We start from the raw sequence: 26,928 nt of genomic DNA, 5'->3' as shown, positions 1-26,928 counted from the left end.
GGGGGATGGGGAGACAGCATAATGGTTATGCAAAAGCCTTTCAAGCCTGAGCCTCTGAGGTCCCAGGTTCAATCCCCAGCCCCACATAAGCCAGAACTAAGCAGTGTTCTGGTGTCTGTCTGTCTCTGTCTCTGTCTCTCTCTCTCTCTATATATATGTATATATATATACATATATATATGTCTTTCCCTCTTATCTATACTTTCTCATTAAAATAATAAACTAAATAAAATATTTTTTAAAAAAGGAGTCTTATCCTATGACTAAACCACACGATAAAAGGGACACAATTCCCACCACCAGAGCTCTGTATCCCATCCCTTCCCTGACAGCTTTCCTATTCTTTATCCCTCTAGGAGTATGGACCCAAAGTCCTTACGGGATGCAGAAAGTTGAAGGTCTGCCTTCTGCAATTGCTTCCCCACTGAACACGGGCATTGACAGGTCGATCCATACTCCCAGCCTGTCTGTCTCTTTCCCTAGTGGGAAAGGGTTCTGGGGAAGCGGAGCTCCAGGACATATTGGTGGGGTTGTCTGCCCAGGGAAGTCTGGTCGGCAATATTTGACTTCTATATTTCCACCAGACGAGTAGTTCTTTTATATCTGTGCCTGCTAGAACCCTTAAAATCAATTTAATAGAAGCATTTGATTATGTGTTTTAAACATCTATTTTATTTTAGCAAGAAAACATAACTTCAGCATAGCTTTTGGGGAAAACAGTTCATTACATGAGGTAATCCATAAATTTTTTTAATCCCTAATAATTTTTAATAGCCCATGCAAAAGCAAAGTAATGGAAAAGACATGATTTTAAAAAGGGCTGGGAAACAGCAGAATGATTATGAAGAACAACTGTGAGGCCTGAGGCTCTCGGTTCTCAGGTTCATCCCACAGCATGACAATAGGCCAGAGCTGAGCAATGTTCTTGTTTAAAAAAAAAAAAAAAAAATCTTAAAGAGTGTGCTTTTGCTAACTGCTGCTTCTACTAACTCACTCCAGAAGCGATGTAGTCACAACTTGCTGAAATAAAAAAAAAATCTCTTCAATATATTTAATTCTTCTTGATACTGGGGCCGAATTTACCCAGGTATAATGATTCTGCAATGTGAGTATACATGTCAGCCTTGAAGATACTTGAAGAAAAGTGTCAGAGTACATATTGTTTCTTCCCCAACGGCGCAACCTTACTTTCCTTCATCTTTCATCCTAATCCACAATGGCCACTCTGCCCCCATGTGGATACCAGATACCAGTTAATCTTCCTCCTTAAATTACAACATGAGTAGCTGGACATCATCCCCACAAACATGGCAGACTGAGAACTCATACCTCTCTGACTGAGAATCTGGACGCACTAGCCCCATTCTCACTTGACTCATACTTGTGTGTTCTGCCATCAAGTATTTCTCTCATCCTGAATGTATGCATGTCTGACCTTTCATATATAATTGGGGCAACATAAAATAAAGGTCAACTACCAATCAGAGGGGAGAATCATCCAATTATCTTTCATCATCTCTCTGTCCCAGGGATGTGACTGAGCACAGCTCACATGAGATGAAAAAATCTGAAGGTATGTAGCTAAGTACATAAGAGAGCAGATCCTCCATCCTCAAGGTCCTAAGTTCAACAACTGTGACACCACTGGGAGCTGTATGCTGTGCTATCTTACTATCTCTTCCTCTATATCTCTCTCCATGTAAATAATTTTGTAAATAAAATATAGGTCAAGGGAGGCCATTCATTGTAACACTCATACATTAAACCCTTGGTCCACTCCACAGCGTGTGTGTGTGTGTGTGTGTGTGTGTGTGTCTGTCTGTCTGTCTGTCTGTCTGTCTTCATTAGGATAAAGTGAGGGAACCTAACTTCATCCAGACAAAACTCCAGATTCCATGCACCAAAGCGGAAAAGGCTCTCTCTTCAGATGAGGCAGACTCAGGACGGGAATTCAGACCTCCCTGGCACCAAAACTTCCGTGAAAAATCTATGAATCCTAAAGCATAGCAACTTCACTCTTCCTAAGGAATAAAAAGGTACAGTATGATGTCAGGGAGTGCTGGGCTATCGTGGGGGTGCTTCTTCCCTGGGCATGTGCTCTCTGGGTTGGAGAGAACTCGACCGGACTCAGCCTGGGCTGCTACTCACTCAGCGATGTGGGAGATAGGTGACTCAGGAACTTGTGGCAGCGTGGTAATGCAAAAGGATATATTGATCAGAGAGCCAATGCTTTCATAGGATAAAACCAGAAGTGGCAAGTCAAAAATGGAAATGGCTAGAAAAGGGGGTGGAGAAAGGCAAAAGTACGCTGGGAAGATAGAAGCTTCCTTGGAAACTGTTGTGAGGGTTTTAACTGGTGGGATTAATGTTACCCTGCAGGCAGGGTGGGTCTCGAGGTAGAAAGAAGATAGATCAATGGGATGGGTGGGGGTCTTTCAGGCAAAGCAATGATTATGTAAATAGGACATAGTATCAGCAGTTCGGGATGGAGCAGGGGGGTTGGCTTAATGCCCAACAAGGGAGAGTAAAACTCCTCCCTTCAGTGTGGAAACCTTTGTCATTGTGGGTTAGGGTCAACTAGGGCTCCTTCTTCTTCTAGCGTTTACCCTTCTTCTGTAGCCAGTCAACAGCGTCAGGTTGAGCCTGATGTAAAGTTTCGAGACCTCCTTTGAATCTGGAGAGGTGGCAGTCGTTGACTATGTGGGTCATAGTCTGTCTGTAGCCACAGGGGCAGTTCCGGTCGTCTCTGGCTCCCCAGCGATGGAACATAGCGGTGCACCGGCCATGGCCTGTTCGATAGCAATTGAGGAGGGCCCAGTCATAACGTGCTAGGTCAAAGCCGGGTTGACGCTTGCAGGGGTCTGTGATGAGGTGTTTGTTCTTTACCTCAGCTGACTGCCAACTCTGTTGGCAACTAGGGCTCCAAAGAACACAGTCTAAAGAGGTAGTAGAGGTAGCGCTGGCCACCAGGGCTAACACACAAATGTTTACACTTGACTGAAGTAAAGATGGCGACACCAGAGGTGGTGGTCAGAAACAAGCTAGCCACTTACTATAGTATTGTGTGTGTGTGTATGTGTGTGTGTGTATATTTTCTTGATGTATAATAAATTACAACAAAATTGATGGCTTCAAGCACATACTTTATTTTTTAAACTGTTTAAAATCTTTTTTTATTTATTGGATAGACACAGCCAGAAATTGAGAGGGAAGGGGTTATAGAGAGGAAGAGAGACAGAGAGACAACTGCAGGCCTGCTTCACCACTCGTGAAGCTTTTCCCCTGTAGGTGGGGACTGGGGACTCAAACCTGGATCTTTGCGCACTGTAATGTGCGCTCAACCAGGTACACCAACACCCGGCCCCAAGCACATACTTTTATTACACTTATTTTATTTTTTTTTATTTTTTATTTAAGAAAGGATTAACAAAACCATAGGGTAGGAGGGGTACAATTCCACACAATTCCCACCACCCAATCTCCATATCCCATCCCCTCCCCTGATAGCTTTCCCATTCTCTATCCCTCTGGGAGCATGGACCCAGAGTCATTGTGGGTTGCAGAAGGTAGAAGGTCTGGCTTCTGTAATTGCTTCCCCACTGAATATGGGCATTGACTGGTCAGTCCATACTCCCAGTCTGCCTCTCTCTTTCCCTAATAGGATGGGTCTCTGGGGAAGCGGAGCTCCAGGACACATTGGTGGGGTCTTCAGTCTAGGGAAGCCTGGCCGGCATCCTGATGACATCTGGAACCTGGTGACTGAAAAGAGAGTTAACATACGAAGCCAAACAAATTGCTGAGCAATCATGGACCCAAAGCTTGGAATAGTGGAGAGGAAGTGTTAGGGGGATACTCACTGCAAACTCTAGTGTACTTCTGCTTTCAGGTATATATTTTGCAGTAGTTAACGGATATGTGTGAACATATGCTCTCTCTTACAGAAACTGGTATATATCTAGGTTTTGGGACTTTGTTAGAAAGTGAACCACCTGGGATGGAATTAGAGTATACTATGAAAGGAAAGGTCTCACCCGAGTAATGAAGTTGAAGGGTTGTCATTCCATATGTGAAGTCTCTGGACATGGTCTGAAGTGAAGCATGTTGAGGTGGCAATCATTGTGTTGGTTAGGTTGTGATCGGCAGATGCAATATTATTTGATATGGATTGGGAGAGGCATACGGGAAAGTGGGCCCTATCCAATGGTTCCAGGACTGGGAGAAGTAGAGGCTCTATAGTGATGTGAGGTTCCTGCTGTCTTAGGGTTCAAAAAGACAATTGATAGTTAATGTTATCATCACATTATTTGGTAATTGGGTTAACTTTGAAAAGTCCTTTTGTTAGGGTTTGCTGTACAGTACCCAGTATCTTGTATATAGCTGTGCTATTGGTTGCTTCTGACCTACTTGGTCTAGGCTTTTGAGAGAGTCTGTATATCAATTACACAGCCTATATATAGAAAAGATTCAGTTTGTGTTTTGAAAAACTTCGAGACATACAATTAATTTTGCCCCTCTCATATTAATTAACTAGTGATTTATGACTACATTTTACTAGGAGTGTACATAAACACCATTCCCACCACCAAAAGACTGTGACCCATCCCTCCCACCCACTCCCACCCCCCACTGGTCCAGGAAGTTGCATGTCTACCCCTCACCACAGGGTTTTTACTTTGGTGCCCTACTTGCAATTTGGTCAGGTCCTGCTTTTAGTTTCCCTTTCAGATCTTCTTACTCAACTTCTGTTGATGAAAGCGATCATCCCATACTCATCTTTATCTTTCTGACTTAGCTCACTTAACATAATTCCTTCTAGCTCTGTCCAAGATGGGTCAGAGAAGGTGGGTTCATTGTTCTTGATAGCTGCATAGTATTCCATTGTATATATATACCACAGCTTTCTCAGCCACTCATCTGTTGTTGGGCACCTGGGTTGCTTCCAGGTTTTAGCTATTATGAATGGTGCTGCTATGAACATAGGAGTAAACACCTCTTTTTGGTTGGGTGTTATGGAGTCCTTGGGGTATAGCCCCAGGAGAGGAATTACTGGATCATATGGAAGGTCCATGTCTAGCCTTCTAGAGTTTTCCAGACTGCTCTCCACAGAGGCTGTACCAATTTACATTCCCACCAGCAATATAAAAGGGTTCCTCTGTCTTCATAACCTCTCCAGCATTTGTTGCTGCTGTCCTTTTTGATGTATGCCATTCTTACAGGAGTGAGGTGGTATCTTAGTGTTGCCTTAATTTGCATTTCTCTGACAATCAGTGACCTAGAGCAGTTTTTCATATGTTTGTTAGCCTTTTGGATCTCCTCTGAGGTGAATGTTTTGTTCATATCCTCTGCCCATTTTTGGATGGGGTCATTTGCTTTTTTGGTGCTAAGTTTGCTGAGCTCTTTATATATTTTGGTGATTAGTTTCTTGTCTGATGTCTGGCATGTGAAGATCTTCTCCCATTCTGTGAGGGGTCTCTTTGTTTGTTTAATAGTTTCTTTGGATGTGCAGAAGCTTTTCAATTTGATGTAGTCCCATTGGTTTGTTTCTGCTTTAGTCTTCCTTGCAATTGGATTTGTTTCATCAAAGATGTCCTTGAGGTGTAGGTGGGAAACTGTTTTACCAATGTTTTCCTCTAAGTATTTGATTGTTTCTGGTCTGACATCTAGGTCTTTGATCCATTTGGAGTTGATTTTTGTTTCTGGTGAGAAAAAGTGGTTCAATTTCATTCTTCTGCAGGTTACAACCCAGTTTTCCCAGCACCATTTATTGAAAAGAGCCTCCTTTTTCCATTTAATCCTTTGGGCCCCCTTATCAAAGATTAGATGTCCATAGGTGTTACACTTATTTTCTATAAGTCAGGAATCCTGGGGCTCAATAATTGAGTTCTCTCTTTGAAATCTTATGACTACAATGAAGGCATTATTTCAGTGGAGATCCACTTTTGTATGTAGAACTCAGTTCCTTATAGGAGGGCACAGAGGGGTTTTATTTTCTAAAAGCCAGCCTAGCTGCTCTCACTTTTTGACTGGATGAGTCTCCCAAAATGGGCAACTTCAGCATGGCAGCTCATGTCTTCAGTCAGAAAAAACAAGAGGGACTCCAGCAAGAAGGATGATGGAGTCCAGTACACCCGTCGGCTTGGCTATATTCTATTGGCTAGAAACAAATAAAAGGTCAGCTCTCTACTCAATGGGAGCAATTCCACAAAGACATCAAAACATTGTGGATGCCAGTGACCCCCAGACTGACATAATCATTCGAATCATCTAGAAGCTTAGCAATTCATATGCCTATGTTTTCTGAATTAGGATTTCTAGAGATAAACTATTCCTTATCAGAAATAAAACAGTAGATAATAACATCACAAGATTTCAGGGGTATATTTTCTTTTTTTAAAGGGTATTTCATTTTTAAAGTTTTTTTTTCTTTATGTTACTTATATTAATTAGGACAAGACAGAAATTGAGATAGGAGAGGGAGATAGAGATAGAGATGGAAAGAAAAAGACCTGCATCATCAAGTTTGCCCCCTATAGGTTGGAATTAAATAGATTCAGGTCAAGAAGATGTTCAAACAAATGCTCCAAGCTAAAATTAAAAGAATGCAGATAAATAAACGAAGGAAATTTTATTCGTATCATTAAATCAAGATCCCCCTTTGAAAACAGAATACAGCTAACAATAACATTATCATTCTAAAATTTTAAATTGCAAAATCACCTTAATCAAAATATAAAGATTTAGCTTATAAGGAAAATAGGTTATTTCAAACAGTACTCTTCTTAGATGCAAGATAGCTTCTCAAAATAGGGAATTTGTGGATTAAATTTTATAAAGCTTTTTATGTTCATTAGAAATTAACTTCTACCACCTCTACTGCACCTGATAAGAATTCCAAAGCATAAAGGCTTAAGGACCACAACAGAATCACAATCTAGTGAAGATACTGAAGATAAATCTTAAGGATATACAAATAGAATATAGTTTCTACCATGGATGCAATACACTGGACACAAGAATGGTAAATGACAGCACAAGATAGAATTTTTCTTAAATCACATATATAAATATCATCCCTATTACAGAGATACACACATAGCGATATACAAGGTCCTTTAAAGTTACTCAGGAGTCATCTAGGATGGAATGAGGCAAGATGACACTTTATTTGATTTGCCACATGAAAGCACAACTCATTGGCTAGGAATAGTTTTAAAGCAAATCCACTTTTGATGATAAGAAGTAGGTATTTACTGCTTGGTTTCATGAAGTAGGAAGACTGCCCTCTGTTTGAGACACTGATGGAAAATATTTGGACTTCTACCTATTGTCAATGTAAACTGAAATTATTTTCAGATTTTCATAAAATAGCACTTGAATAGAAGACAGAAAATGTTCAAGTTCTTAGAAGTCTTGTGCTATACTGGAATTTGGCAATTAAGAAAAATGAGAACTATATTCTTCCAAGTCTCTACTTGAAAGAATAAAGTAAAAAAAATGGAGGAAGGGGTTCTAAAACTTACCCAAGGGTAAGTGTACTCTCTCCATGTATCTTTTAAGTTTATTACACTCAAGAAAGAGATGCACCTTGGACAATGAAGTGCACCTGAACACTTGGAAGCCATTTGACAAACTTTAAGCTTTTTTTTTTTTTACTTGTCAAGGAGGAATTTATAGCCCACTTTCATTAAATCAATATTACATTCCAATAAAGCAGTAATTTTAAGTAAGGCTCTGCAAAGAGCTCCAGTTTACATGTCAGCAAGTTTAAATGTATGTATCATTTTTGGGGGCCAGGCAGTGGTGACCCTGGTTAAGCACACACATTATAGTGCACAAGGACCTAGGTTCAGGCCCCTGGTCCCCACCTGCAGGGGGAAATAGGGCTGTAGGTATTTCTTTGTTTCTTTCCGTCTCTTTCTCCCCTACCATTCTCAATGTCTACCTGTAGCTATCCAATAATAAGTAATTTTTTTTTTAATCTGTCTTTTAGGGGGCCAGGTGGTGGCTCTGCACCTGGCTGAGCACACACGTTACAGTACTCAAGGACCCAGGTTTGATACCCTGGTCTCCACCTGCAAGGGGAAAGCTTTGCAGGTGGTGAAGCAGGACTGCAAGTGTCTCTCTTTCTCTCTCCCTCTCTATCTCCCCCTACCCTCTCAATTTCTGACCGTTTCTATCCAATAAATAAAGATTTAAAAAAAAAATTTTAAATATATCTTTTAAAAATAACAGAAAAATCACAGCTCCATTTTTAAATTGTCACAGGACAGCCAGAAGTGTTGAATAATTTAATATTATCGACAAAAAAGGTGGTTGATATTATGTTCCTTGACTATTTTAACTCTTTTAACATGACAGAAGTTAGAGCAAAATATCATCTTTAAAAATAACCATATTCAGGTTCAAAGAGTGGGAAAGGATTCTGATACCTACTGTCCTGAAAATCCCCATGTAGGATATAGTGATCATATATATGTAGCATCCATTAGAAATATTTCTGGATTTTACATTATTAGCACAGTGCTCCACAGATGATAATATAACCAAAATCCTAAATCAAACATACTAGTGTTATAATGTTTAGAAAAAAATATTAAGTATAATAGTACCAGTAAAATAAAGGCAAGCATTTCACTGACCAGACCTATTTTAATGAGTTTGGATTTCTTCTTCAGAATTAGAGTTGAAGACAGAAAGATGGTGGAACCATCTTGGTAAAACCAAGTGTTGTTCTGTCCTTGAATTGTTTGGCTACTAGTTATTTGCAGTGTTCAGCCTCTGGAACCATTGGCCAGTGAAAATACAATAAAATGGGGCAGGGGATAGATAGTTTAATGGTTATGCAAAGAGGCTCTCATGCCTGAAGCTCCGAAGTCCTAGGTTCAATACCCTGCACCAAGGTAAGCTAGAGCTGAGCAGTTCCAGTTTAAAAAAAAAAAAAAAGAAAGAAAGGAAAATAAGGAAATGGATGTGAGATACACTGGTGTTTTAATAAGCCTCCCAGTCAGTGGTAGAGAAAGGAGGATGTTTCCTTAGTTCATATTGGCCAAGGTGGCATTCTAAATGGAAGAGTTTCCACAAAAGCAAACTATCAGAACATGTCAAGAAAATAATCTTCTTTTCTCCTTATGTGTGTGGCAGTTTAGTCCCTGTTTTATTTTATTTTACTTTATTTTTCCTCCAGGGTTATTGCTGGGGCTCAGTGCCTGCGCCATGAATCCACTGCTCCTGGAGGCCATTTTTCTCCCTTTTGTTGCCCTTGTTGTTGTAGCCTTGTTGTGGTTGTTATTATTGTTGTTGTTGACGTCCTTTGTTGTTGGATAGGACAGAGAGAAATGGAGAGAGGAGGGGAACACAGAGAGGGGGAGAGAAAGACAGACACCTGCAGACTTGCTTCACCGCCTGTGAAGTTTAGTCCCCCTTAATCCCAGCCACTGTTTATAGCCAAGCAAGTTCTGAGAGAGAGAGAGAGAAAGAGAGAGAAAGAAAGAGAAAGAGAAGAGAAGCTTCAGAGTCCAAGCACTCCCAGGAGGGAGTGCTGAACCTTGCTCCTCCTCTTACACATTCACCCTCATTTCTGATACAGTTATAACTAGAAAAGACATTATGAGTTACATGTTGACTTTGTAACGGGCAAGTCTGGCACACTTCACAGAAAAGGACTAGAGTTCTAGCTTTGAAATCAGAAAATATAGCCTAGAAAAACAAGCTGTTTTCCAATCCCTCTTCTAATCTAGTGTTTCCGACTATGCTACACTAGAAGTTCAGCATAAGTCATTGGAGAGAATCTAAGCTATTGGTGGCTAATATACATCCCCCACAGCAGGGTGCAGGAAGGCAGTAACCTGGTCAAAAGTCTCCCCCCATTAATTATAAAATAAGTTCATCTCTATAAACACCCTAGGGTATAAAGGCTGAAAACACAAACATAACGATGACACGTGATATGATTGTCTCAAAAGTGTAACAGAACTTTCCCCAATTAAGAGTGTGTATATGCAAGAGTGTGTATATGACATTAATTATTCTCTCGCCATAGACAAGTCTCGGAGGCTCTATCATTTCTATTTTGGCAACCAAAATATCTGTAAACAATACATAAACATCCATAGAATTATCATTTCTGAAAATTCACTAAAATTAAACCATTCTTTTGAACATGAAAATACAAGTTTTCAGATTTTATTATTTTGACGGGCTTCTTTTTGAACAGTTAAAAAAAATGCTGTCAATATAAAACAAAAATGTTGTCATGCAGTCTTTTTAGACCCCACAACAATTATCCTCTCCATGTTCACTTGAGAGGCATGCCATGGAGTTACGGAGAAAAATTAAACCATTCCTTAGATTAAGTAAAAAGATCTTTAATTGTATATATGTACAGAATTTTTCAATATGCCTTAAAAGGAGAGCAGGAAAAAAAAATGAATGAATGCTTTAATTAAAGAGAGAGAAGAGAAAAAGAAAGAAGAGGGGAAAGAAGCTTTTCTTTAAATTTTTTATCCAGATAAATCATTATCATCCTTCACAGATAAGCAATGATTCAAGTGATCAAAATGCAGGAATTCTGAAAGGCTGAAAGCAAGCCAGTGAGCAAGCCAGTGGGTCTCAAGAGAGCTGGTGGACTAGTGCTCAGACACAGCAGCCTGGAAAAGTTTCTACTGGGTCTTGGGCCACCCCCAACAATAACAAGGAGATTCTGATTCCTACTGAAACATAATCTCCCCAACTCCAGCCCACAAGGAGTTTGTTCTGCTGCATCTCAACACTGATAGCCCTCCGGCTTATCACTCTTTTAACAATACATATGATTCTGGTCTAGGATCCACTAGTCTAAGTTGCAAAAGGTGTCTATTGCATTACACTCTCTCAGTCCTACTTAAAGAGCCAACCTGCAGAGCTGAGGAAGTAAGCAGGGAACTAGTACCTGAAAGCCCTTTTACCAGTTTTTAGCCTGCTTCTCATTCTCAGTCTCTCACACAGTATGTGAAACACAGGAAACTGCGTTCCCTTCAGAGTAGAGAGAGGGCAAGGGCTGGGGCATGTGATTGCATGTTAAGTAGAAAAACACCATAATATATTTTTTTCATTCACCACTTCTATGCTAGAAAAAGAATTTGTGCCCAATTTAAAAGGATAGATTAAGGGTTGGTTATGGAGAGGTCTTGCATGCCAAAGGTTTAGCTTCAGCCACTGGCACCATCAATAACCAGAGCTGAGCAGTGCTCTGGCTAGAACGAGAGAGACAGAGAGAGAGAGAAAGAGAGAGAGAGAGAGAGAGAACAAGATCATTATGTGATGGGCTATGGGGCGAGAGAAAATGTAGAAAATAAGGTCACTCCGCCTAGTTGCTTTCTCCCAGTTCCCAGGAACTCAGTCTTGATTCTGAAGCCAACAGCAGGTGCATAATAATGGTTACACACCTGGGCTCATTTTTTCTAGAAGATGAAGAGACTAACTAATTTAAAATAGCAAATTTATTCTGGAGAACCCCCCCCCAATCTGGAAATATTTGCGGGGGGGGGGAATGAGATACATATTGCAATCACTTTGATTAGGGTCCCCTCCAAGTCAGGAGAAGAGCTCTCTGTAGCTGTACACACTAGATCTTGTCACACAACACCCTTCTCCAGCCCCATAGGAAGAAAAAAAAAAAAAAAGATCGCCGTTAAGAAATATTCAGATGCAAAGTTTGATTATGAAAACTATATGATCACGTGCAATTTGGAAGTGGGGTCCATGGAGTCCCTAAAAAAAAAAGTCACAGCCAGTACTGCAAAGAGAACAGAAGTGTGAACCACAAAACAAAAAGGGCCCTGGAGTGACAGGCAGAGGCTGTGGCTCTGTTCTCACAAACTCTGCAGCCCAGGGTGTCTCTGCAGAGGTCACAGGAGGACAGCTGAGCTCTGGAGTTGTAGCTTCTCACGGCGTGTCTCCCTGTTCAAAGAAACAGACAACAGTTTACAGGGTTTCCTTGTTTAGAAACATTCGCTGTGCCAAAGCTTAAGAGCATTTCAATACACTTCTCGAGTTTTCCATTCTTCACATGATTTTTTTTTTCTTTACAAGAAATAACCTAAGTGTTGTAGAGAAGTCCAAACTGCTAACCAATTCCAAGAGAGAAACAAAACTTTCAGCCCAATCTATCTACCACGTGCAGCTGGCTGACATGAAAAGTCAGCAAATTGACCGCAGCTGGATCAGTCACCAGCACCCAAGTGTTACTGTATAGAAGGCCCCAGGTTCAAGCCCCAGCACTATGTACGCAGCACAAGAGGTAGGTAGGTCTACGGATGGTGGAGTAGCGCTCGGGGTGTCCCACCTCATTCTGTCTGCCTCCTCTCCTCTCTCCCTCTCCCCATTCCCCTAAGAAACAAAGAGTGAAAACAGTCAAGCCAGGGGGCTTTCTGTATCACATAATTTTTTAAAGCTATCAATAAAATTAAAAAAGCTCACACTATTTTTCTAAACAGCTGTAATTTTCTTGATAACACATTAAAATATATATATAGGGCTGGAAAGAAAGGAAAATGGTTGGGCAAAAGACTTTCATGCTTAAGGCTCTGAGGTCCGGTTCCCAGTTTCAAATCCCAGCACCACTATAAGCCAAAGCTCAACAGTGGTCTGGTAAAACACAAAGGGAGGGGAGGGGAGAGAGGGTGGGGAAAGGGTGGGGGAAGGGGAGAGAGGATGGAGGAGAAAAAGGAGGAGGACATGGGAAGAAAGTAATGAATGAAGCAAGGTCTGGTTTAATTTCTCAAGTATGAGAAACTTCAGAACACACTCACTTGGTTCGTAGTAATCTACTATGGACACGGCAGCATCTTGTGTATTTGAGACTTTAAAGCTTCTCACAGCAGGAATATCAACACAAAACTCAGTCTGATTTACCTTAAAGAGAATATAAAAGGCCCTTAAAGGCATAGAAGATCCTGGGTGCTTGCAAGAGAAAGCAAAAGACATTTCTTTCTCCCCAAACACTTTAGAAAATAGAAGTGAACACTTAGTGAGGATTTTCTGTGCCTAAGAATGGCGTAAGCACTTTCTAAAACTTGCTTCATATGTAAAGTTTCTATAACATGTAAAACAATCCTTACAAGAGCATGTTATCTTCTATTTTACTGAAAGGTATACTGAGAAGTCGAAGTTAAGTAAGCGACAGACCACGGATACACACTCAGGACAGTGGAGCGTCTGCCATCTCGGATAGTTCATTGCATTCTATGTAGTTGCTACGAAAGACTCAGTTATCAGCTAGGCAGTAGCACACTCAGTTAAACACACATGGTACTATACACAAGGACCTGTGCAAGGACCCGGGTTCGAGCCCTCTCTTCTCACCTGCAGTGGAGACACTTCACAAGTGGTGAAGCTGGTCTGCAGGTGTATATCTTTCTCCCTCTCCCCTTTTCAATCTCTCTGTCTTATCAAATAAAAAACAATATGGGCCAGGCGATGGCACATCTGTTTAAGTGCACATGGTACAGTGAGCAAGGACCCAAGTTCAAGCCCCTTATCCCCACCTGCAGGGGGAAAGCTTCACGAATGGTGAAGCAGGGCCGCAGGTGTCTCTCTGTCTCTCTCTGTCTCCATCTCCCACTCCTTTCTCAGTTTCTCTCTGTGTCTATCCAAAAGTAAATAAATGAATAATTTTAAAAAGAAAGAGGAAAATTGACACCAAGAGTGGTGGATTTGTAGTGATAGCACCAAGCCCCAATAATAACCCTGGAGGCAAAAAGGGGAAAAAAAGACTCAGTTATTCCACAACTTCCCATCTATCCACTCCATATCCAGTAACTGACTGAGCCAACTTCCTTGCCTCCAAGAGCAGTAAATAAACAGTCAAATGAATCAGTCAAGATGTACTAGTCACTTAAGTCAAGATAACCATTAAAAAGAACACTCACAGAAGCAGGACAAACTTTGGAACCAATGAACTATTAAAAGCTTAAATCTGTTACTCAAGTTTCAAACCAGGACCATAGCCTTCAAGTAGTGCCAAGTACATAAGAATTCCTGAACAATAAAAGAATGTAGGGGCTAAATTGAATTTGCTTTTAGCAGTGTGGCTTGTTGAAGTCCTAAGGCAAATGATAATAGAAATCAGCTTTAAAACAAACAAACCAAAAAAAATCACCATTTCTGATTCGAAGTTGGCAAAAGTAGAGTAAGTCGCATACAAATATTCTCCTTACCCTCCAAGCAAACCAAGGTCTTAAGAACCCTGAGAATACAATGTTGATTTAATCTGTGAGTTTCAGATACATGCTAGGAGAAGTGAAGACACTTACACACCAGTTATTTTGAGGCAAAACAAGAAAAAACTTAAATTTGTCACATACAGACACTGACATATTTTATGAACTTTACCCTTGGGTCTGTAATCTTCACACAGGAATGGATAAAGGACATTAAAGTTTTAATGTGAGACTGAACCTCTGAGAATATTCTTCGATGATCCAAGTACCTAAATGTTGAGTGCAAGAACCTTAACCCTTTTGAGATTTATTTAAAAAAAAAAAAATCTTCACAGAATTATTTAAACAGATAGTTTACTTAAAATAATAAAATCTAAGTACAATTAAATAATTAAAAACTGTCACATCAGCATTTAAACAAACGTATCTGTCAACCCCCTGAAGGAAGAGGGACTCAAGCTTAGAAACTGAGTGTGAGCAAGGGCCGGCATAAGGATCCCGGTTCGAGCCCCCGGCTTTCCACCTGCAGGGGAGTCACCTCACAAATGGTGAAGCAGGTCTGCAGGTGTCTATCTTTATCTCCCCCTCTCTGTCTTCCCCTCCTCTCTCTATTTCTCTCTGTCCTATCCAACAATGACGACATCGATACCAACAATAATAACTACAACAACAATAAAAAGGGCAACAAAAGGGAAAATAAATATATATTAAAAAATTAAAGAAAAAGTATTAGAAAAAAAGAAATTGAGTGTGTGCATTAGGACATGGTAGCTTCTGTATTCTTAACATGCGGCATGAAATAATGCTACAGCTGTCAACAGTAGCTTCATCAGGGCTATCATTAAAATTGGTTATCTTTGAGCTTATTTTATAATGATATCATTTCTTTTTTTTTAAAGATTTTATTTATTTATTCATGAGAGAGATGGGAGGAGAAAGAAAGATTATCACTCTGGTACATGTGCTGCCAGGGATTGAACTCAGGACCTCATGCTTGAGAGTCCAATGCTTTATCCACTGTGCCACCTCCCAGGCCACAATGATGTCTTTTCAAACGGAACAAATATATGGCTTTCATGTTAAAAATCATGGGGGGAGGGGGTCAGGCGGTAGAGCAGCTGGTTAAGCGTTGTGGTCCAAAGCTCAAAGACCTGAGTAAGGATCCTGGTTCAAGCCCCCAGCTCTCCACCTGCAGGGGATTTGCTTCACAGGTAGTGAAGCAGGTCTGCAGGTATCTTTCTCTTCTCGTCTTCCCCTCTTCTCTCCATTTCTCTCTGTCCTATCCAACAGCAATGACATCAAGAATAACAACAGTAATAATAACCACAACGATAAAAATGGGGGGCAGGGGAGACAGCATAATGGTTATGCAAACAGACCCTCATACCTGAGGATCCAAAGTCCCAGGTTCAATCCCCCGTACCACCATAAGCCGGAAGTGAGCAGTGCTATGGTGTTTCTGTCTCTCTGTCTCTCCCTCTGCATCTCTCTCTCTCTCTCTCAAAAAAATAAGGGGCAAGAAAGGGGGGAAAATCATGCAAGGATATAAAACACTGACGCAAAGGGAGCCAGGTGGTGACACACCTGGTAGAGTCCACAGATTACTATGCATGGAGGCCCAGGTTCAGTCCCCACATGCAGGGAAGGAAGTTTCATAAACTGTGGAACAATGCTGCAGGTAGCTCTCTTTTTTTTCTCTCTCACTCTTTAAAAAAAAAATAAATAAAATTTTAAAAACTTTTTAAAAAACAGAAACAGATTTAATGATGGCAGAAGAGGACCTAGTGGGGGTTGAATTGCTATGTGGAAAAGTGGGAAATGTTATGCATGTACAAACTACTGTATTTTACTGTCAACTGTGAACCACTAATCCCCCAATAAAGAGATAAAAATTAATTGATTTAAAAAAGTAAAGTTGACTCCTAGAGACACAGCAAGTGCTCGCTTTGTCAACGATGACTTCTATGAAACTCACGGTGTCCTACTTACAGAATCTAAATATAGGTTGAGCTTGCCATGATCATGTTCCACTTTTTTCACTGTCTCGCTCAGAGAAATGGCATCTGGAGGCACAGTGAAGCCACTGAGGAGGTTAACTTCCATAAGGGCCATGCCACTCGGAGCTGGGCCCAAAAACCTGCAGCAGAGAGAAAGAACAGAAGCAAACTTTTTAGAAATGGCCTGAGATTATTCACAAACTATTGCTGATACTATAACTGAGCAGAAGAGACTCCATTTTGATTTTTAAGTTGACTAGTTGCACTAGTCATGGCCTTCACTCTGGGCATTACTGGCTGTCTCTACTCGGCCACAGAAACCCTCTCCACGGCCTTCAACTTCAGAGTTTGCCATGTTTCTTCTATTTAGCTATACAGCTAAATATTTTTTACAAAGTCTGAGAAAAGTTTTCACTAGCTCACTGGTGTGTGTGTGTGTGTGTGTGTGTGTGTGTGTGTGTGTGTCTGTGTGTGATAAACCAGGAACCAACAGAGGATAAGAAGAAGAAAACAAACAATATCCTTGATCTAACTTCCCTGGGCAGACAACCTCACAAATGATTCCCGAAGCCTCATCTTTCCCGAACCCTACCCCACTAGGGAATGACAGAAACAGGCTGGGATTATGGGGCCACCTGCCAATGTTCGCATCTAGTGGAGAAGCAGTTACACAAGCCAGAACTCCCACATTCTACAGCCCAAAAAGAATTTTGACCCATACTCCCAGGAAGAGAGAAATGTTAGAGGAAGATGACCAGAGGGCTCTGAACCCCACCCAATTCTATCAGGATCAAGAGAGAGAAGAGGAAAAAAAGGAAGCACATTTGTAGATAATAGGCACAGATGTGACTTAGAAAAGAAGAGAAGGCAAGAGCATAGGAAAAAATGGGCAAATATATATAAATAGTTACAGAAATAATAGTCAACTCACATATGAAACCTTGGGAGAACATCTGCAGTTTCCAATGGAGGGAATGGGGACACAGAATTCTAGTGGTCGGAACAGTATGGAATTATAACCCTGTTACATGGCTCGTTGGTCTAGGGGTATGATTCTCGCTTAGGAATTATACCCCTGTTATCTCATAATTTTGTAAATCAATATTATATCACTAATAATAATTTAGAAAAAAGGAAATATCTTTGAGGAAAGGTCTCTGATGTACACCACAAAGACATCAAGAGGCAAACATTGTTTAATATTATTGTAATTTTTCATATTTTATTATTTATTGTATAGACAAAAAGAAATGAAGAGAAAAGGGCTAGAAAGAAAGAGAGAAAGAAACCAGTTGAATGTTTTACCACTGATGAAGCTTTCCCCTGCAGGTGGGGACCAGGAGCTTGAGTCCGTCTCTTTGTGTATTGTAATATGTGCCATAAACAGAGTGCACCGTCTTTCACCCTCTGAGATTGTTTTTTCAATATTTATTTATTTATTCCCTTTTGTTGCCCTTTTTATAGTTATTACTGTTGTTGTTATTGTTGTTGTTGTTGGATAGGACAGAGAGAAATCGAGAGAGGAGGGGAAGATGGGGGGGGGAAGAAAGAGAGACACCCTCAGACCTGCTTCATCGCTTGTGTAGCGACTCCCCTGCAGGTGGGGAGCCGGGGCTTGAACCGGGATCCTTACACCGGTTCTTGCACTTTGCGCCACCTGTGCTTAACCGCTGCACTACTGCCTGACTCCCCCCTCTGAGTTTTTTAAAAAGAACTTGTAGAGAACATGTTACCATGCACAAGGGCCCAGGTTCAAGCCTCCACCCCATGTGCAGGGGCAGAAGCTTCACAAGTGGTAGAAAGAAGAGAAAGAAAGAAAGAAAGAAAGAAAGAAAGAAAGAAAGAAAGAAAGAAAGAAAGAAAGAGGGGGGGAGGGAGGGAGGGGGGAGGAAGGAAGGAAAGAGAGAGAGAGAAAGAAAGAGAGGGGGAGGGAGGGAGGGAGGGAGGAAGGAAGGAAGGAAGGAAGGAAGGAAGGGGAAATATGGCCACCATGAGTGGTGGAGTTTAGTGTAGGTGCCAAACTCCAGCAATAACCATAGAGGCAAAATAATAACAATAACTATTATGATAATAAATCACTACAAAAAAACCTGTAATGAATAGCCACCTTCTTAAACATGTGAAATTCTTATAAATCGTTTTCTTTTTTTTGGCACCTGCACAAATCCACTGCTACAGGCGGCCAGTTATTTTTTCCTTTTGATGTCAGAGAGAGACAAAGAGGGTTGAAGGAAGGAATATAACACAATACCGCTCCACTGCTCATGAGGCTTCTGTGTGTGGTGTTCCCACATGGTGCCAAGGGATCAGACCCGGGACCTCAAGCACCATATGCTGTGTGCTTTACTAAGTGACTCTCTCAGCCCAGTGACTTTAAATATGATGGAGACTGATGGTAGAAAAAATGTGTTTGTCTGGGTTTGCACCAAAATAAAGGTACTCTGGGGTGGGCAGGGGGGTTCAGGTCCTGGAACATGATGTCAGAGTGCTTGCGGGGGGGAGGGGCAAATTGTTATATGGAAAACTGAGAAATGTTGTACATGTACAAACTACTGTATTCTGGTTTTTGTTACTGTACATTATTGACTGTAAACCATTAATTCCCCCCCTCAATAAAAAAATGTGTTTGTGAGGTTAGGAGACACACATAATGGTTCTGCAAAAGATTTTCATGCCTTGAGGCAGCAAGATCCCAGGTTCAATCCCCAGCACCACCACAAGGCAGAATTGAGCAATGCTCTGGTATCAATCTCTCTCTCTCTCTCTTTAAATATTTATTTATTTATTTATTTCCTTTTTGTTGCCCTTATTGTTTTTATTGTAGTTGTGGTTATTATTGCTGTTGATGTAGTCATTGTTGGATAGGACAGAGAGAAATGGAGAGAGGAGGGGAAGACAGAGATGGGGAGATAAAGACAGACACTTGCAGACCTGCTTCAACACCTGTGAAGCCACTCCCCTGCAGGTGCGGAGCCGGGGGCTCAAACCGGGATCCTCACACCGGTCCTTGTGCTTTGCGCACGTGCACTTAACCCGCTGTGCTACCGCCCAACTCCCTCTCTCTTTCTCTCTCACATGTTCTGGTGTCAATGTCACTCTCATTCTCCATATCATTCTCAAGAAAATAAATAAAAATAGTAAGCATCAATAAAGTGTTCGTTTGACAGACAGGATGGAATAAATGCCTGCAATGTGTAGGTTGTACCAAGCACAATCTAGATGTCCTTCCAATAGGCACCTCCGTCCTCCAGCAAGGATTCAACACTGAATTGTCTTTTCCACTGTCTCAAAAGCTGATGGCACTAATATCTTCAGCTGAAAGCCAGGAACAGAAAAGGAGGCATCGCTTGACCACTTAGCAGCCGAGTGAAACTTTTTCTTGATCTGGTTTTCCAAAGAGAAGACCAGTAGGGAGACTTCTCCCCTTTGTTCTCCCACACACTTGGAGCACACTTTGGGTTTCCTTTGGCCACTCTGAATTACAAGCCTCAGAAAGTTTTATTATCACATCGCATCATTCTCGCACCCTGTCACACACAACATGAGCAGCCAAGGATCTGGGCACCGACAACATCTCGTGCTCTTAAAGATAAATATTTCGTTTCTAAAATGAATAGGTGGCAAGATCATCGGCTCTTGAACAGAGGGAGTACAGTGTGGTTAATGAAAACCAGCTTGTCTCCGACAAGTAGGTATCCAGACACTATAAAGTTGGTTCCTGTCAGCCTTCTCGAACTGCAAAGTGAAGTTTGCCAAACATGGCAGACTGCAGAGCCATACCATGCACCGCTGGCCGAGTCTGGCTCAGCAAACCCATGCAAATGAAGCCATTTGCTGGCTGATGCTCTCAGCCAAAGAAAGGCTATTCATAACTATTAACTAGAGTTGTGAGCACTCTTGATCATGAGCAAGGACCCGGTTGGAAACCCGATCCCCACCTGCAGGGTAGGGGGGACACTTCCTGAGTGGGGAAGCAGGTCTGCAGGTGTCTGTCTTTCTCTCTACCTCTCTATTCCCCCACACACACACAATTTCTCTCTGTCCTAACAAATAAAATAGAAAAAAAAATGGGGTGAAGAAGATTGTGGAGAGAAATGCCAACCAGGAGCAGAGGAGTCACAGTGAAGGCATTTAGCCCTAGCAGTAACCTTGGTGGCAAAAAAAATTAATAAATAAAAATAAAATAAAAACTAATAACTGCATTCTACATTCAAACAGGCAGTCATCTGTAACAGAAAGGAAACTAGAGAGGAAAGAAAAAGCCAATCAGGACCTTCAGCACATCATCATCATCATCATCAACAGCAGCTCGACTGACCTGGACTTCTACCAGCCACGGACAGAATTGGTTAAAGTGCCAAGCCAGACAGAAATGCATCTAGCCATCCCTAACTCACTGCGTAGGGTATGTAGAAACCAGGTTCCAGCCCCAGCTGAAAGAAAAATAGACACCAGATGGGAGCCGGGCGGCAGCACATCAGGTTAAGTGCAGGTGGCGTAAAGTGCAAGGGCCGGCGTCAGGATCCTGCTTCGAGCCCCCGGCTCAAGCCCCCAGCTCCCCACCTACAAGGGAGTCGCTTCACAGGTGGTGAAGCAGGTCTGCAGGTGTCTATCTTTCTCTCCCCCTCTCTGTCTTCCCCTCCTCTCTCCATTTCTCTCTGTCCTATCCAACAACAACAACGACGACAACAATAACTACAACAAAAATTTAAAAAAAAATAGATGTCAGAGTAGAAAAACCATACATGTGCAAGGCCCCGAGCTCCAAAAATAAATAAATACACAAACAAACAGGAGACATTTAAAAATTCTGGAAACACTAAAAACTGCTCAAATATAATTAACAGCATTTCTACTTTACAATCTGGATTGGAATACACACTGGAAAGTAAAATCTTTCGTTAAATCTGACTTGATGGGCACACACACACACACACACACACACACACATACATCTTATGTATATGTATGTGTATAAAACTAAAATCTCCAAATGTGTGTGTGTGTGTGTGTTTTTCCTGAGAGCGGGCGACTTAAGATACATACCTTGTGCACACATTCAAGTCGAAGTGATCAGGATCCTCGGTATCATCTCTTACAGAAAGGTCTAAATCAAAAGCTTCCTGATTAGGGGCTGATCTCCGTCTCCTGGACAACTCTGACTCTTTCACATTGTAAACTGCATTGAGCTGCAACAAATCGCAAGTTAACATAGCCATTAATCCACAGTAAACTGGTCATATTTCTTTATACCTTAAATATAAAGCAATGGTGATTGATTCCCTTTGAGAAAAGTGTAGCATGTGAGGGCCAGGAAGTGGCACACTCCGTTGAACACACATGTCACCATGTGCAAGGATGGGGGTTCAAGCCCTGAGTCCCCACCTGCAGGGAAGAAGCTTCACAAATGGTAAAACAGTGCTGCAGGTGTCTCTGTCTCTCTCCCTCTGTATCTCTCCTTCCCCTCGCAATTTCTCTGTTTTATCAAAATAAAAGGAAAGAAGGAAGAGAAGAAGGTAGGAAGGAAGGAAAGGAGGAAGGAAGGAAGGAAACGGCCATAGAAGTCTGGTAGCGATGGATCACGCAGGCACCACGCCCCAGCGATAACCCTGGCAGCAACAAAAACAAATAAATAGCGAGAAGCCAGGTAGGGACACATCCAGTTGACACAATTTTTTACATTTATTTATTTATTCCCTTTTGTTGCCCCTGTTGTTGTAGTTATTATTATTGCCATTGTTATTATTGATGTCCTTGTTGTTAGATAGGACAGAGAGAAATGGAGAGAGGAGGGGAAGACAGAGAGGAGGAGAGAAAGCTAGACACCTGCAGACCCGCTTCACCGCCTGTGAAGCGACTCCCCTGCAGGTGGGGAGCCGGGGGCTTGAACTGGGACCCTTATGCTGGTCCTTGCACTTTGCTCCACGTGTGCTTGACCCGCTGCACTAGCGCCAGACTCCCATGTGCCCTTGTTGTTTTATTGTTGTAGTTATTATTGATGTTGTCATTATTGGATAGGACAGAGAGAAATGGAGAGAGGAGGGGAAGACAGAGAGGGGGAGAGAAAGATAGACACCTGCAGAGCTGCTTCACCGCCTGTGAAGTGACTCCCCTGCAGGTGGGGAGCCGGGGGCTTGAACCGGGATCCTTATGCCAGTCCTTGCACTTTGTTCCACATGTGCTTAACCCACTGTGCTAGCGCCAGACTCCCCAGTTGAGCGCAATTACAATGCGCAAAGATCTAGGTTTAAGCTCCTGGTCCCCACCTGCAGAGGGTAAGTTTTCGCAAGCCGTAAAGCAGTGTTGCCTGGTGTCTCTCTGTCTCTGTCTCTCTCCTCTTTCCCTCTTGATTTCTCTCTCTCTAACTTATAAGTAAGTAAATATGTAAAAAAAAAGCAAAGCATAATAATAAAAGTATAATAATAAAATTATAAGTAATGATAAAAAAACATCATAATGTTTGTAATCCTCGACCTAGAAAACCAATTAATCTTACTAACGTAGATAACAAAATATCATTACTAGCAAATGTTGTTACTAAGGTTTAGAAAGAGTTTCTTCATTTTTATTAGTGATTTGATAATAGTTTACAAGATTATAAGATTGCGGGGGAATAGTTTCACATAACACCTAACACTAAACTTCCACCCACACACGACCACACACAAACACGTACCATAATTATTATCTCAAAGATGAGACGGTTTAGTTTTTTTTTTGAGGGCTTTTTTTTTTTAGCAATGATTTTTCAATTAAGAAAACAGTCATGTATTGTTCCAGAACAAGTATGCAGACCACTGGAGTTGGTACTCATGGGTCCTGTTGTCGTTTTCAAAAGAATGTAAAGCATTCCTTTGAGAGAAGGAAGTAAACTGTTGCCAATTTAATTGAGCCCATCCACAAATTTCTAAGCTCTGTTGCCCAAATGGAATCATTTTCTCACAAACTGGAACCTTAGAAACTCTCCATAAGCTAAATCAAAAGTCAAACATCTAACAGCCTTGGTTGGACAGAAATCTGTTCAGCGGCTGTGGATCCGCTTTTGAACATAAAATATTTTTCAAAGATGATAAAAATTAATGATAGATTTCAGTCACTTGGTTCTTGTTCAGCATATATGCTGCACCCAGCATCAATGTGGGGTGCTGTGAGGGCCAAAGGAGAATGGGAGGACCAGTGTACTTCTCCAAGGAAACTAAAGTCTAGAGTCCCCACACAGATGCAAAATGTCCTATGCCAATCTCATACCAAAATGAACCAGAATCAAATTCCCATGTCTTACTTCTTTTGCTTATTTTGAAACCAAGGTCCACAGACCTTGTAAACTATACAATGGTGTGATTCTTTTTCTTATATTTAGATTTTTTCTCTTACACTGCGCACACACTCTCCTTCCTCCCCCCCCCACACACACACCTACCTTAGAACTGAACACTTAGTAGCCTATGTGAACTTAATTTATTTTTGAAGAGTGAGTGAGGGAGTGAGTAAGTGAGTGAGTGTGTGAGTGAGTGACTGACTGACTGACTGACTGACTGACTGACTGACAAGGAGAGAGGGGCGTGCATCATTCTGACACATGAGATGCCAAGGATTAGACTTCAGACTTCATACTTGACTTCCAAGCCCTATCTACTATGTCACCTTCTGGGATGCTTAATATAGTTTTAAAAACCCTCTCAGACCAGCAAAATAGCTCACTTAGGAAGTACGCTGCTTGACCAAGATTCAAGCCTGGCACCAATCACACTGAAGAAAACTTTGAGATGTTGTGGTCTCTTTCTCCATCTCTCTTTCTCTCTCTCATCTAAATAATAATCATCATCATCTCTCTTAGTCTGAAAAGATAGCATAATAGTACAATGGTAGAGGTCCTGGGTTTGATTTCTGGAACCGCTAATAGCTGAGTCACGCTCAGGTCAAAGGTAAATAAAATAATTGTATTTTAAAATATTATCGGTCAAATCTAAGAGTTCTTTTATTCTGTCACATCTAGCTCAGATAATTTTTCTTAATTACTGGATAAAGACACAGAGAAATGGAGAATGGAGGGGAAGATAGAAATGGAAGAGACAGAAAGACACCTGCAGCCCTACTTCACCATATATGAAGCTTTTCCCCTGCAGGTGGGAGCCAGGGGGTTGAACCTGGGCCCTTGCATACTGTGCGCTTAACCAGGTGTGCCACCACCTGGCCCCACTCATATAATTCTTCACCTTCTTGATCATTCTGGTTATCTGATTCTGGAGAATCATCAATTCTTTCTACTTAATCATTCATCATTCAGTATGTGTGAGAGAAGTGGGGAAGTGAGCTCACAGAACCACTCCAGTATATCTAATGCCAAGGACTAAACCCTGAACTCTATGTAGGCAAAACATGCATTCTAGACCACCTTCTAGGTCCCAACAATTATTTTTAAAATAACCTGGATCCACCTGGATATCAGATGTCAGGCTCAGGAAAAAACTAGTAAAGTCATGGGTCCTCTGGAATATACCTAAAATAGACCTATTAGCTTTTTCCAAAATGGAGACCCCAAATCTTCATCTGCAATATTCCAGCCATTAGGTTCATGATTAGTCAACAACTTATTCTGCATTATATCTTAACTCTTTTTTAGCCACCAGGTTCCAGATGCTACCATGATGCCAACTGGAATTCCTTGGGCAGAGGACCCCACCATGTGCCTTGGAGGCTCGCCTCCCCAGATCCCTGTCCCACTAGGGAAAGAGACAGGCCAGGAGTATAGATGAACCTGCCAACACCCATGTTCAGCAGGGAAACAATTACAAAAGCCAGACCTTCCACCTTCTGTACCCCACAATGATCCTGGGTCCATAACTCCCAGAGGGATAAGGAATCAGGAAGCTATCAAGAATGGAGATTGGATATGGAGCTCTGGGGGGTAGGCACTGTGTGGAAATGTACCCCTCTTATCCTATAGTCTTGCAATATTTCCATTTTATAAATTAAAAATATGTTATCTATATAATTGGTTAGTTATTTAGTTGTTCAATAGCAAAAGACAGAGAGAATCTGAAAGGGGAGAGAAAGAGAAACATCTGCAGAAATCACTCATTATGTTTCCCACCTACAGGTGGGAACCAGGGACTTGATCCTGCATCGTAGGCATTGTTTAACGTGTGCTCTACCAGGTACACAGCTGTCTGGTCCCAAGCACCAATTCTTTCTTAAACTATAATGATCAGAATTTAGGGTATTCTTTTTGCAAATAAATATTTTATTTCAATGCAACAAAAAGCAAGATAAATAAGGAGGGAATGTTGGATATCATTTGGTGGTGCTAGGGATTGAACCTGGGACCTGGGTGTCTCAGGTATGAAAGTCTTTTTGCATCAACATTATGCTGAATCTCCAGCCCTATACAGTATTCTTGAAGCAGCTGAAGTTTATGAAACTGAAGAGATTGGCCTTAGCTATATTCATCATCTATTCTCAAATGTCTTGCAGGTTTGCATCACAGACAGGAAACAAAAAAGGTTTTGCCCTTGGGTCATAATAAACAGCCACCTATAACTAGGAATTAGGGTTTCTCTTTGACTAACAGTAAAGCTTAACTGTTCACTCAGAGAACTCCAAGACTCTTGTTGTTTATTCCTAATAACCTAGAGTTTTATTACTACCCCCAAATAAGGTTAACATGTACTGCAAACCTGAAAGTTTTTGTTTTGTTTTGGTTTTGCTTTTTTTTTTTTTTTCCAGAGCCCTTAGAAAAATCTCACTGGAAAGAAATCTCCAACTTTGTTATATTTTTTCCTTGTCATAAAAGGTGCCTATCAGCCCCTATCTTTTGTTTTCTGAATGTTCATACAGACCTAACCCTGGTGAATATTCTAACCATCATTACCATTTTGAGATCTGTGTCCTTCAAACCTCAAGTCAAATTCCAACTAATTTGATGATTTAAATATATATAATCTTCAGCTGTGCCCAAAAGATCCTGTGTATGTCTTCTTAGAGTTCCCATTTACAATGAAAGACATCTTGAGAATAATAATTTCTATATGTTCTTTACTAGAAAAGACACACTCAAGTTAGTCTCTTTCTGCATTACCTTCCCTCCTTAGCAAGTGTACCTCCTCTCTTCACTAGAACTATTTGAAAAAGTAGTAACTTTTAAAAAAATCCACAATAAATCTTCCAGGGTTTGTCTTTTCTATTCAATGATGTAATTATTGTTAGTCTAATTACATATTATCTGGGGCTTTCAATAAAATGATTTTAGACTCTTTATGAATTTCATTTATTATGTAGTGTTAACAACTACTCCATTCAATGACACCTCCATTATTTCTACCCTCAATGCACCTTAAACAGCAGATTAATTTGCTTTTTGTTTCTGTATCCAGCCATCAAAGATATCATACTGTAATACTAAAAAGTGATTTATATATTTTTTCCTTTATTGGGAGATTAATGTTTTACATCGACAGTAAATACAATAGTCTGTACATGCATAACATTTCTCAGTTTTCCACATGACAATACAACCCCCCACTAGGTCCTCTGTCATCCTTTTCCAGGACCTATAAAAAATTATCTATATTGGTAAAACAGTTTCCCACCTACACCTCAAGGACATCTTTGATGAAACAAACCCAATTGCAAGGAAGACTAAAGCAGAAACAAACCAATGGGACTACATCAAATTGAAAAGCTTCTGCACATCCAAAGAAACTATTAAACAAACAGAGAGACCCCTCACAGAA

At 41.0% G+C, this 26,928-nt stretch overlaps 1 protein-coding gene across 2 annotated transcripts in view; it reads right to left on the bottom strand.

The window, feature by feature from the left end:
- Positions 1 to 10,168: 10,168 nt before the first annotated feature.
- The window catches only part of CD109 (CD109 molecule), a 184,274-nt gene continuing 167,514 nt past the window's right edge, over positions 10,169 to 26,928 (bottom strand). For both annotated transcript variants that reach the window (XM_007516316.3, XM_060205388.1), the window contains 4 exons: positions 21,242 to 21,384; positions 16,188 to 16,335; positions 12,789 to 12,891; positions 10,169 to 11,937 (listed from right to left, as the gene is read on the bottom strand). In XM_007516316.3, the coding sequence (XP_007516378.1) occupies positions 11,762 to 11,937; positions 12,789 to 12,891; positions 16,188 to 16,335; positions 21,242 to 21,384 (570 nt within the window). In that variant the 3' untranslated portion in view covers positions 10,169 to 11,761. The remainder of the gene's footprint in view (positions 11,938 to 12,788; positions 12,892 to 16,187; positions 16,336 to 21,241; positions 21,385 to 26,928) is intronic.

This window comes from Erinaceus europaeus, chromosome 13, assembly GCF_950295315.1.
Source record: "Erinaceus europaeus chromosome 13, mEriEur2.1, whole genome shotgun sequence".
In the NCBI taxonomy this organism is placed as follows: domain Eukaryota; kingdom Metazoa; phylum Chordata; class Mammalia; order Eulipotyphla; family Erinaceidae; genus Erinaceus; species Erinaceus europaeus.
Note: the sequence above shows the minus strand (reverse complement) of the source record. Positions and strands in the feature narration are given on the sequence as shown.